General features: G+C 35.7%; 1 protein-coding gene across 1 annotated transcript in view; it reads right to left on the minus strand.

Moving 5' to 3' along the window:
- The window catches only part of SPO11 (SPO11 meiotic protein covalently bound to DSB), a 13778-nt gene extending 3390 nt beyond the window's left edge, over positions 1-10388 (minus strand). The window contains exons 1-9 of the mRNA XM_009573952.1: positions 10381-10388; positions 8676-8789; positions 5559-5647; positions 4879-4945; positions 4557-4665; positions 3836-3922; positions 2091-2127; positions 1759-1868; positions 743-842 (exon numbers count right to left, since the gene is read on the minus strand). Of these exons, the coding sequence (XP_009572247.1) occupies positions 743-842; positions 1759-1868; positions 2091-2127; positions 3836-3922; positions 4557-4665; positions 4879-4945; positions 5559-5647; positions 8676-8789; positions 10381-10388 (721 nt within the window). The remainder of the gene's footprint in view (positions 1-742; positions 843-1758; positions 1869-2090; positions 2128-3835; positions 3923-4556; positions 4666-4878; positions 4946-5558; positions 5648-8675; positions 8790-10380) is intronic.
- Between the last annotated feature and the right edge of the window lie 3504 nt (positions 10389-13892).

The raw sequence follows: 13892 nt of genomic DNA on the forward strand, positions 1-13892 counted from the left end.
TTCCTGCTGGCATCAGACTTATAGTTTCTAGCTTTCATACTGTAAACTATTGACAAGAGTGCTGAATTATTAATATATGTGAACTACTTTAAAACCAATGAAATACTCAGTTTGCTCATACTGTTTTCTTCATGTCTGTCTGGCCTAAGGGTCATAACATCGTTAAAAATTTTGCTTTATACCAAACTGAGCAATGTTTACAAAAGTTCCTGTTATTTCCTTTTATTTTACAAAACAAATAGTATAGCCAACATCTGGAATTCTTGACAGAGCAACATTTTCAATGGTATTGAACTCTGTAAAGATATAGCTAGGACCTCCTGAGACTTTTAGGAGTGGTCAAGTGCCTAACTCCCATTAAAATCAGTGAAATCATGCAATGGATCATAAAATTCCACTATCCTTACCCTCATTTTTAGGCCCACAGGTAATTTCAAAATCTAGCTCTATTCTGAGCTACGAATTCTATAAAAATTGTTTTTCTTTTTTAGATACAAGGTAAGATCCTTATTAATACCTCAAAGCAGAACAAATCATCACAGAGGGTAAGGGTATATTCAATGGGGATATACTGATGTTTCAGTTAAACTCCTTCCATACTCCTAGATATATTCTGCATAAATCAGGAACCTTCTGATTGTGTTGGATCTCTATGCTCTGAGTACCTTCCCATAAAAGTGAGAAAAGACATTCTAAATAAATTTTGCTTTCCTTTTATGTCATTGAACCTCTACAGATTTACCATGTGGATCTGCATCCATAAGGGTGAAAATAGGAATTTGAAAAGTATCCCACAGCTTTCTGACCAACAGTCGTGTATTAAGATCTGGTACGCCTCTTCCCTAAGGAAATAAAATAAAAGCAAACAGTTTAAAATTAATTAAAACAACATCTGGCTACATATGTGTTTACATTTGTCATTTAAATGCAAGCAAGCAAACAAAATGCTGGCAGAAATATTTCTCCAGCAGTTATTTTGCAGGGAAAGTTGTATGTTCCCATTTTGGCTCTGTGAGGGGGGAAGGAGGAACAACGGGCTGGGGCACAGCACGGCAGATGTCCTGGATTACAGGCACTGTAGACATTCCTCTATTTAAGGAGTCAATTTGTAAGGTCTGGGAGTTGATGTATAGGTATACCCTGGAATCTGTATAAGCTGGTGTAAAAAGGCCACTTTTTTCTTCTCAAAAATATTTATGGTACTAATGAAACAATATAAAACAAGTTCTTGCTGTGACTGACTATCACTGGACAGTATGCTGCACAGTATAAATGCTTCTCTCTCCTAGGTATGGGGATATGTTTCTTCCTCACTGTGGGCCAAATTTGTCCCAGAAGAAGTAGGTATGCATATTCCATTTACACATTCCTATTTATTCTCCAGGCTCCATAGCTCTTTCAGTACAATGCAAAATCAACCAATTCTGTTTCATTTGGGTTTTCCAAACCTAGGATCCTGAAGGACAAAAGGTTACTCAACAGTTAAGCCTTTCTGAGACCGAGTGGGGCAGCCACTTTGCAGCAGCTCATGAAGTTGATAAGCTACTAAGCTCTAAGGAGATGTTTAGAGGAAATAAGTCTTTAGAATGTGTATTTTGTATTTCTACCAGGATAATAAAGTGAAAAAAAAATATCGTTAGACATGTTTCATATTAATTTTATTATGGTCTTTTGACCATGTTTGAGCACCACTACAATGCTAAAGTATCATTTAAATTCTTACGTCTAGCTAGACGATATGAAGTGTAAGATGCATACCGTAATCATTATACATGGGGACAATTTATTGCAGAAGTCATCATCCAGGAGTCTCTGAAAAGTTGCATCTTTTTCTACAATTAACATAAATTTGGCATGTGAGATTAAATCTTTTCTGTTAAGGCTAGCTGCATGTAAAATGATCCATCACACCAATCAATTAAAACTAAATGCTCTAAAATACCTGTTCTGGAGCCAAAAACAGTGTTCATGACTCAATTTCAGAGCCAACAAGCAAAGAAAAAATTACCAGAACATTGTTTAACTTGGAATATTCTTTGTTTTTACTTTATTTTTTCAGTCTACAACGAGAGTTCTTGCTCAAAGGATACTTTTAATTCCTTGAACATTAGATGGCACAGAGACTGCCTAAAACAACAAAAATGAGATTAATAATTTTAAATAGAGAAAATGAGATATTTAAAAATAACAACATTAGGTAATGAAGGACACAATTACATCTTGAAACAACCATTCATCTTCTATGTAGAAGATCAATCTTGACATTTTCACCTCTTCATAAGCCTATTCAACCATTCATATCCTGCTCTATTGTATGGTTATGTAGGAGTCCTCCTGTTATAAGATGCTTTTCAAAAGTGTTTGTGCTACTGTCACAGAAGATTTTTCACCATATGGGCATTACAGAGATAACAATTAATTATTGTTTATTAGTTATTGTCCTGATTAATTTTTTGTCTGTCTTAGACAGAAAAAAGTCAGCTTGGTGTGAAGATTGCAAATTTAATACAGGCTTAAGACATTTAAGTATTCTTTTTGGAAGACTATTAAATCCTTTCTTTAATTAATCTATAACCTGATTTTATAACTATTTTGGAGCAACCATTTTAAGACATAGTAATGTTTACTTTACATCTCATATTAGGATTGGCTCAACCTGGCAAGCATATGGATGAGAAAACAGGAACTGGAGGAAGAACTTGGCAAAAGAGTATGTATATATTGAAGTGCGTGGTCTGTTTTTACTTCTGATTGCTAAATCACTTCCGGTGCCAGGCTAGAACAACTCAACAAATAAAAGTACAAAGAGCTGTAGAAGAACATTAATAACAGGAGTCTTTACACTCTGCTTAAAAACCAAGTATAATAGGCAGCTAAGGTTATCTTTCCCTTTTGAAATTACCGACTTAGGCTTACAATGAACACATTTTCCAGAAAATCATGACAACAGTCAGCAAGTCTGAGTTCTGTTCCTGCTTTCATACTCTGCACAGCTATAGGAAATCTTTTAGGACTAGATTAGTTGAATCTCATCTCCTCAAATCACTTTTGGCTCTTAACTCTTACGAAACCATGGTTATAAACTTCTTTTTAGCTCAATGCCACCTTTGATAAAAGTAGTTGACAACACAAGCCCTTCTAATGTCTGTAATTCCTGTATAAGTGATAATCCTGAGACAAACAGCCTGATATTATATACCCTTGGTCATACAGTGCTGAGGACGTGAAGACAATATCAACTCTTATGGAGTATCATCATTAAACTTCTGTAAATGAGAACATAATTTGGGTCCAGAAAGAGATTTCTAATTATACAGGCTCAGTTCAGTCTCTCATCTGTGCTGTTGCTACTCTAGAGGAGTCTGCCCAGTGTGGCTGAAGAAGCTCATTGAGGACCATATAAGTATGTTAACTCATGCTGTAAGATTTGTTTTCTTACTCTGCCAGAAATCAATCTATTGTACCAGAAACGATGTATGTTCAGAGTGCTCAGGATTCTTTGATTCAGAGCACTTATTTGACAGAACATTGTAATATAAAGCCTAAGACACACAATATATACGCCTTCCTCTGCAAGGCTCCCATGGTAGAAGGTAGTGCTAAAAACCATATCCAAAGGACGTATTCCTGGTGAATATATAGCTGAGCTTCAGATTTGCAATACAGTTGAGCAATACTTTTTATCTCTCTTTTTTCATCCAGGTTGTAATGTCGCAATTTGCCGCAAGCACAGGTCTGTACAATAAATGTATACAGTAACCTGAGCTACAAGAAGTGCAGGATATCATGCAAAGGTAGATGCTATGAATTGCTGTTAATGTTTTATAATACATACTGTTGCACCGCAGGTACAATTCACTTTTGTACCATCTTCCTCAGTGTAACTTAAATTACCAGCAACAAAACCTTTAGTTGTAGACAGCTGAAAAAAATAGTAAGTTGTATACAGTAAATTGGAAGTTACATGCTGTTACGTTACTATATTGCACAAGCAAAACAAGAAACTTCTGAAAAGAATTCTGACTGGTAATAAGCAGTTATCGACTGCCATCAACCTTTTAAACACTAAGCAATGTTGTCATCATGAATATAAAGGCATACTTACAATAAATAATGCTAACTGCATTTATAGATACAAAGGAATTCTTGTAAATCATGAGATACAAGTAAATTTGAAAGGTTGTTACATCTCTGACTTACTTTAAATTTTCATTTAACCCTCAAGCTGGCAAATCATTTGAGTACGAATTGCTAAGCAGATGTCTTGCACTCTGAAGTTTAAGCACTGCCTTCACTAGATAATAGCAAAAGGCCCTGTGATTTTAGCTGGCAGTTTGTCCCAAACTCTTTGGAGCAAGCAAGCTCTATGAATTTTCTCTGAAGAAAGAAACCTTTCGAGGGCTATGATAAACCATAATTAGGTTTCATTTGCACAAATGACACTTTTTATTTTAACTATGTATTTCCTACTGATAACTTTTCTTTGTATTTCAGCTTTCAGTTCAATCTATATGAATTGGAAATAATGATAAAAACATTTATAATAAGCCACTTACTATATGTAGACTTCTCCGAGGTATCTTAAGCATGCAAGAAATGTCATTGATTATATTGTCCACAACACTTTGGCTACCAAACAGTAGTGTATCTGAATAATATATATCTCTATCAAGACAAAATATTGTATTTGTAATTATAATACTGAAACAGCTGTAGGCTTGTGAGAATTTTATAGAGGGCATGGATAATCAGATCAACCTAAAGCATTTTACGTACAGGAATCCATTATCCTACAGGTTTGCATCCTACAGGCTGTTTTTCACAGTAATATTCTTAAAATACAACTTTATTTGAAATTACAGAAATGTAGTATGTTACCTTTTAGTTGCATAAGTATTGCTCTGCACCATCTTATAGATCATAGATAATATTTTGAGCATCAGAGCTGAAAAGACACATTTAAAAAAAAATTTATCAATTTTCAGAAATGCATATACAATAATTTGTCTTTATATTGACCCATATTTGTGTCTCATAAAATAAAACTTTGAAACATATATTTTTATGTGCTGTGGAAATACAGAGAAACTGTTCTAATCAATAGACTTAATAACTTCTAGGATAATTAGAAAAAATACGATGGAGTTAAGTCAGGGAATGTATGCCCTACTGTCCAGGCCAAGAAATTAAATGACTGAGTTAGAAAAAGAAATTAGCATATTGTCCATATTCCAAGATTCCTTTACTAGCTAGCTTTTTGAAGAAGGGTGATGTTTTTACATTAAGACGTTTTGAACATGCCTTCAGCTGATATTCATTCAGGGAGGGTAGAAACTGTAAGAACGCTGTATTAATTTCACTGTCATTCACTATTATTTAATAGAGGAGAAAAACTGAAGGGCTGGTCATAATATCAGGTTATATTAACCATACACTTCTAAATTACAGTGCATAATATTTTTTATGGATTTTGTTTTGTTTTCTTTTCTTTTTTACAAAGTTTTGAACTAAAATACAAGAAAAAACAAGAATTCTGCTTTTGGACTTTTTTAACTTACCAAATTTTGGTGCTGATCTAGGGCAGTCACTTCTTATTTGTTTTGTAGTACAACGTGGTATCATCTGTAGACCTACAGAATCCTTAAATCTGATACATTGCAAATAAATACAATAAAACTGTAAACGTTTTGAGTATATGTAAATTGTTCTCTGCAAGGTAATTCAGACTCAGCCCCCTTTCCTATAATCAAATATGCTAGTGCTATTTTCAGACTCAGTACAGAAACCAACAACTTGGGTCGAGTTGGAGTTGCTGAAAGAAAAAGGCAGTAGTCATCATCTGCCAAAATGACCCATTCAAAACATTACTGAACTGCTCCCCGTCTGATCATTGGCTTCAAAACATGAAAGTTTCCCAAGAAGATACTTCAAGACTGAATATAAGCCTAAAATACATGTTTCCAGACAAAAGTAGAGACAAGAAAAATATTTTATGCATGTTTATAGCTGTTAATATATCAGCATCAATTATTATTTAGCATGAAAATAAAGGAATAACCAACACAGGAAAAAACGTGAATCATTCTGGGAACACAAATCAAGTCTGACACAGTGACTTTCTGACATAGAATGTATGAAAAAGCATTATTATTTCATATTACAATAATATTATCTGATTTATGTGCTTAAATTATTATCAGAATAACTCAATTATATTCCATTACTAACTTTTGGAAACAAAAATGTGGCCCATCCTTTTCTCTAAACAGTTTTTTAATCTAAATGAGCTCCACCATTTTGTGTTTCACCATTTCATGTCTGAAGGTGCACATTTCACCAAAAGAGTCAGTTATTTTTGTAATGACACTTCATTATTTCACTTAAAATTATTTTAGCACCTTATGATATGACAGTCCTCTCTTTAAAGCAGTCTTTTTCATTTCAGAGTTTTGTATATGCTTTTAAAAATTATTGGTGGTAAAATGGCCATAATTTTATCTAAAACCACATGATGTTTCTAAATCTCTTTGTCAAAGGTTTTGCTCCATGCATCCTTTGGGTGGCAGAACACGCCATGGTGCACATATGTAAAGTGACAGCAATAACAAACAGCACAGCGTAGCATCTGCCTGCCAGCTTCCCAGTAACCTTCTTGCCTTTGTGCTGCAACATTTAAAAGGTATGTGTGCCTTTCACTTGCATGCTCCCTACATTGTAACTGCACAGGAGAAAACAGTAATCAAAACTTTGCAGGATTGCACTCTCAGGTGAAATAAGGAACGCTTTCAGAAAACAGTATGCTGAAGGACCTCAGCCCCAGTGTGGCTCCCACAGATATTTCATAAAGGCAACTGCAAACTGGCATTAGATCGGACATCCAGCAATTCTTCCTAGGATTGCGTTTACCCCAGCAGAGTAGTTTTCTATAAAATCTTCTTTCCACTAATGGGAAATCTATTCTTCTTTTTTTTTTTTTTTTTTTCCCCTCCCCTGGAAAGATACAGCTCGACAATGGAAATTGATTGTACTGCTTTAGGCCTGGCATTCTCACTGATTGACATCATTCTCGGGTAAACACCTCTCTGGGCATCTACAAATGTTTACAAGGAACATTTCAAACATGAAATCATTCTCTTGTTCTACTAGTTCCTGCCCAGCAGATTCCAGCTGTGTAGATAAGGTATGAAAAGGCTGCCTAAAAAAGAAAAAAAATGCCCCACTGACTATATTTTCTTCCATTCATATTATATTTTGGCATTCTATTTTTATTTTTATTTGTCTATTTATTTTTATTTTAATCTTCTTAAACTGCTGCATTAAAGAGGGATATAGGTCACTATTCAATGGAAATGCATATCTGAGATTACATTTCTCCACCATATATAATAGTTCAGCTTTTTAAAATGTGATTGATGAGTCTTATTTTTAACATACTGTGATGTTAACTTGTTCTAATTTGATCATTTTTCCCTCTATGTGTTCTGACAGCAAATAACATCTCACATTTGTTTTTCTAGCCTGGAATGCCGTTTCCCCGAAGATTGCCAAAAATTGCAAAACTTTGTTATAGTATTTTAATTTTACAGACACATGAGTGAAACATTTTTGTCAAACTATCAAGACACAAACCATTAAATTCCCTGGAACATACAAGCCTTTCAGTTAACTGATTACCTTCAGGCCCCTCAGGGTTTTTGATTGACAGAAATTTATTGTTCTCATTAAATGAGTATTCTACCAAAGTGTTACCCGTGGAAGGTTTGCTATGCTTTCTCAACCTCAAATGTCTGTAATGTGTCCACTTACAAGCACCTCTGCAATCTTACCAATCTAAATATCCTTTAACCCACTGACGTCCAAAGCCATTACAGGGCAAGAAACAGATTTGTGTCTTCCTTTATCCTTTTGCTTCTGTCTTATAGAAAGTAATTAATCTCTCAGTTTCAGGTATTTTGAGTTTAAATGAGCTCCTTCAAAAAATACTGTTGCACAAGCAACTTCTACAAATCACAAAGTGTGTTATAAAGGAGAACAGGTTGCTTTTTCTCTGATCCTGTCTAGATAAGCTGGCGTAAAATCTGAAATTTAGATAGCATATTAGAAACTTGGTTTGCTTTATTTGGCTGGTAATGAACTTAGAACACAACACGGAGTCAAGAAATACAACAGGAAGAGGTAAGATGCATCTTCTCCGAAGAACAAAAAGATAAGTTTATCACTGTCATTTAAAAAAATAAGATACCATGGGGAAAAGCAGCGAAAAAGAAAAGAGGAAGCACAGAAAAGGCATTGGAGGATGAAATTGCTAGTAATTTTTTCCAGCCTAAAACATATTTTTTCACTCTAACACAACTTATCATTTCTGGTTTCTACTGCTTCCAGAAAATGATTGTTTATAGGACCTCCCTTTCCTTTCTAACCCCTATTACAGTAGTTGTACATTCCCCATTATGCTATGGTCTGCTGTTGCTTAATACATGATACCTGTTCATGCAGAGTGGTTACTAAGGATTACTTTTTATTTGTCCGTTACTTTTTAAGAAGTCAGATTACTTATTGATTCTAATACTTATAGAATTATGTAACATTAACTTTTCTGGAAGTTACATAATCATATTTATATTCATGGCATTTATATTAATATAAGGCAGAACTTCAAAGTACAAAATACTTACTCTATGTTCCTCCAATTGGATCTGTTAGCCAGTGTGAGAACAGGTGCTTTTTTTTGGGCCAAGCTTTCAAGTACATCTTGAATAACATTTTCTATTGCTTCAAGAACTTCAGAACTGAAACAAAGAAAATTAATGATACAGTTCATACGATAAAATCTAGTTCTACTTTGAGTTTTGATCATCCATCTCCACTCCTACAAAAATCATGTAATCCAAAACTGCTTCAAGGATATATTTGTTTCAAAAATGTGAAGGAACTCTTTCGTTTTTAAATTTTGTTTTGTTCGGTTTCCCTAAAGTCTTTGCCTTTCCATTCCAGATGCATGACTGAGGACACAATTAAAAGTACATTTCTATTCAATCCTGAAACCATCAAATTTTTCACCAGCTGAACTTTTAGACCAACTGGCTGGTTTGTGACTAATGATTAATGTTTTACTATAAATGATGTAATATTGGCTTTGGCTATGATTTGGGCTAAGTTGTTTTTAAATGCTGTAAATTTAAAAAATGTTCAAGAGTACAAATACTTCCTATTGTACCATTGCATGTTAACCTTTTGATCTGCTGCCCTGAACAAACTATTAAGGGTTTTAATTATATGAAGGCTTAGTCTCAACAGATGCACTGTGAAAAGAATAAAATCTGTATCTTTCACCTAAAAAGACAAAGTAACCTTGCAGCAGATCCCTTACAGCAAACCTGTAGGCTGGTTTGAGTGTTACGACAGATGCTTTTTATTTTCATAAGCAATCTGACTCCAACATTTCAGCTGTCCTTAAAATTACAAGTGTACTATATACCATCGTAAGTTTAGGTAGGAATGAAAAGAATAGACAAAACTTATTTTAGCTCAAAGTTTTATCAGCAAAGTCCAATTTTGTCATTAAGTAATATACTAAGAAAAGATAAGTCAATACCAGTGCACACCACACAAAAGGAATTAACCCACTGTTACAAAATCAGCAAGAATGATCTTTAAAACCTAGCTATGAGTCTCCTTAAACAATAATGAAGTGTCACTAAAGCTCTCTTCTATGAGCTGAATATGTTTCTTCCATTTTGTAATTCAGCTTCCACTTACTCCTCATTCTGCTGAAACTAGATTATAATTTTTTGAAAGCAGTTTCTGGAAAGTATTAACCTTTTATTTTAAAATGTTATTCGTAATAGTACCTGTATGAAAAAACCCTACGAGTATTACTAACATTTTTGTCGAATAATAATAAACCATTCAAAAAACACAACGCAAGTTTTTTTTCTGTTTTTCAGATGAATACACTTGGACACAGAGAGACTAATGGCTTTCCAAAGTGAAAGAGTGAAGCATTTGCAGTGCTGATAATACAAGAAGGCCTGGTCATGCAGCCAATATGTAAATTCATTTTCTACTCTATAATAGCTTCATAATCAAATCCAAGATTCCCTAACTTTCAGACTCATAGTCTCTTCCTCCCAATTAAAATCCTACATCTCACTGCCATATCCAATATAGAAATTCTAGTAAGCACAGAGGAAATGGTTGGCTGGTGAGTTAAATGTGTAATGCAGCAAGTGGTAAAATAGGTAAGCAAAGCTGACTATGGTGCAGACCTCCAACATAACAAAAATTAGTGCGTTGAAGACAGTAAAAATATGTATGGGCAGATGGATGAAAAAACAGATAGGTAGATAGGAAATCTAAACCATGTCATTGCTTTGATACTTATTCATTTTGTTCTGTCCACTGTAACTGTCTTAATATTCCAGATGTATTTCAAAGTTTGCTGCAGAATTTGAAATTCCAGGTTTCTGTTCCAACCCCAATTTCTCAATTTGTTGGCCAACAGAAGTTGTAAATGTGGCAAAATAGGAGGAAGAGGATAGCAATTCTTTGTGTACCCCCTGCTGATATTCTGTCTCTTTTTGCAGAGATTAACTGAATTTTAATAAGCAAACATAAAATACTGGCCAAGTATGCCTACTTAAAATTCATTCTGGTTTAGTTAAGAGCAAAATCTGAGCAGAGAAGGGGCAGGCACTGTATATCTCACAGGGTGGGTTTGCCTGATCATTTCTAACAGGTTGCAGCATGAGTAGGTACTTGTTTCTGTATAGCACAAGAAATAATCTTCAACATTAACAGCATAAAAGATTAATATTATAGCACCTTTAGCAAGCAAACAATATAAATACACAAGAGAAACAGTTACAAATAGAAATCTGCAATGTAACAAACCAACACACTCCAAAACCCAGAACTGTACATCGCTAAAGCTATGCAGTTCCCATACCCTGCCACAAAGACCAAGAACTCTCCAAGTCATTATTATTATTATTATTATTATTATCCTCCTCCTTTTTCTTTTAAAATACTTTTAAGATGCTGCCAGTCTCTTCTAGTCTCTGAGGCTGATTTACTGTGTACGGAAAGAGTCTTTAAAAAAATGATGAGGGTTTTTTGTTAGTGAAATTCAGTATATTTGTTTTGTCACGGTTTTCTGTATTTCTGTCTATACCTACAGACTTTTTGGAGAGGTCTGAGGGAATGGAGATGCTGTTTGCAGTGTGAGAGCCCCTCCTCCCCTGTGCTTTTGTAGGGGAGTATGTTTTTCACTTTTGCACAAGCCCATTAGGTGCAATGTTGCACTACATACTTAAGTATTACCACAGAAAGAGCGTATGGGTGCTATTTTTCACATCTTTTACCTAGGGATGTGGCTCTCATGACCAGATAGACTTGTTTCCCTGAAGCTGGCCTTGTTCCCAGCTGGCACTTCAGTGGAACACACACTGTGGTCCTCCATGAAGGTAGGTGCAGACCAATCCAACTTCTCTGGAAGGGATGAAGCCAAGTTAAAAGAGGCAAAAGAGATTACCAAAGAAATTAGAAAAGGCTATTCTGCACCTTCATTCTGCGCACTGGACTTAAAACTCATGATCTGAGGTCAAACCATAGGGCCAGAGAGAAAAAGCAGAAAATTTCTGTAGAAACCAAAGTCAAGATTTTCATGCCCTTCCTGACTGACTGACCAAGGGCTTTTCCCGCCCTTTCTAATGGACAGGAGCTGGCCCTGTGCTTCCTGACTGACCGAGGGCTTTTCCTGCTCTTCCTGACTGACCAATGGCTTTTCCTGCTCTTGCTAACAGACAGGAGATGGCCCCGCCCACCCTCTCTGACAGGGACCTTCTCCCGCCCTTCCTGACTGACCACGTCCTCTGCTGGGATCTGAACCCCAAAACTGTCTCTGGAGCTGCTGTGCGTGAGCAGATAGTTAAGCACAAACTCCGTAGCACCCAGATTTCTGGACTAAATCCAGCCAGACTGGCTAGAAAGTGGCCAAATGGCTCATCAGTACTTTTCTCATTCTTTCTGAACGACCAGCAATTTTTTTCTTCCCTTAATATCAAATGTCTTTTCCTGACTGTTCTATGCGGCTGGAAGAGAGCTGAAAAAACCTGAAAGCTCCAGTGCAACTCCAGGTGTTGAAAATCAGCTTCCTTCCCCAAAATGGAATTCAACTTCTATTGAGATTAAAGATTTAACACTATTTTTATCATCTGCCTTCAGCATTCCGAAGTTTTACAATAGACTTGGGATATGTTTTCAAATCTTTCTCAATACCCTGTTAAAAACTTGTGTTCTGAACAAACAATAAACGCCCAATTCTAAGAGTCATGAATCACTGGCTTCCAAGGAAGCTGAGATTTCAGAAAAAAATGCTAAATTTTGTAAGGCTTATGGCTGAACCAGGACTTTTATGATTCACATGGTGTCCTTGGCCAGAGGGCATCACTTCAAAATGGACGTTACACAGCCAGAGACAGACTGCAAATTTGAAAAGAAACCCCACATGCGATTATCATTTTAGTGCATTTCGTACCTGTTGTCTTTAGGTGTTCACCTTTTCCTACAAAAATTCCAGTCTTCTCTTTCACTTCAGAAAGTTTAAACTCATTGTGATTTTAAAGAGAAAATGCAGTACTTCTGGGAGGCCTGGTGAAGGCCAGAAGAGTGCACCAGTGCATGGCCAGTTCCTCTTCACTGCCGAAACAGCCCCCCCTGCAGCCCCGGGTACTCCCGGAGAAGAACCACATGCTCAGTTTCTTCAGTGGGTTTTGAGTGCAGAGATCAGGGCTCCTTGACTGGCAGCTCGATGGTGAAAAAAAGCAAATCCTAGGAATTTAAACTGTTCTTACCTTTGCAGTTATGATATGCCAAAGTGTATTTTCAACTTCTAACTACATCATCATAATTGACTGCCTGATAGTGGTCATTCTGAGAGTGTTAGCAGTTACTTAGGAGATAAATATCTTAAAGGCTTGTCCTTTCTAGAGAAAAATTTTTAAAGCCCACTGTTGATAACATCATCTTTTATGCACAGCAGTCAGTAATACTGGAAGCTGTGCTGTATCTAGCTCGCTGCCAACAGCATTTCAAATGTTGCGATGCTTAGACTTGTTGTTAGCAAATTAGATGACTTATCGTTTAAAATGTCGGAGGCAGCTGGTTTCTCCTGCTCTTCCATTAGCTACTACCCCTGAACCTTTCTTCTTTGGTACTCGTAAGAGTAAGCAGTCCAAATCCAGCTTGGGTAGGTAATTAAAAAATTCATGCATTGATTTATTCAAGGAAAACCTCAGGCTATGATGATATAAACACAAGGTGCTTCAATTAACAGAGGGGGAGCAAAAGAAAGGGGAATTAATAAATTGAAATTTTCAGATCTTTCATCTTAAGTCTTGGCCTCTGGGTACCTTGAGATCACTCCGGAAATATTTATGTAAAATCTCTGTAGCTCTTTCCAACAATTCAACATCAAAATCAAAAGATTTTTGTTTGATATAGAACTGACAAAATTGTATCATGCCCCTAGCAACAGATTGCAAACAAAACTATATACATCAACTTGTGAGAAGCTAATTTAATGACTTGTCTCTTCTTCATAGCAGCAAACAGCAACTATAAAAAAGCACAACCAAAATACTCAATGCTTATACCTGAGTTAACAAAACAGAGATTGAAAAACAAGCAACAGTAATAAAAATTTCCATGCTTCAACCTTAATATTGCACACATATAGGTAAATATATGTAAGTATTTATAACCACATAAATTAGTATCCAGAATATGACCAGTAAATGAACTACAATCAATAAATGAGCTAGCAGGTTCATTTCCTAAAGCCCTCTTTCCTTCTTTATTTATTTCCCCTTTTAAAACTCTGCTCGGGGGGG

The sequence above is a fragment of the Fulmarus glacialis genome, unplaced genomic scaffold (assembly GCF_000690835.1).
Source record: "Fulmarus glacialis isolate BGI_N327 unplaced genomic scaffold, ASM69083v1 scaffold29583, whole genome shotgun sequence".
In the NCBI taxonomy this organism is placed as follows: domain Eukaryota; kingdom Metazoa; phylum Chordata; class Aves; order Procellariiformes; family Procellariidae; genus Fulmarus; species Fulmarus glacialis.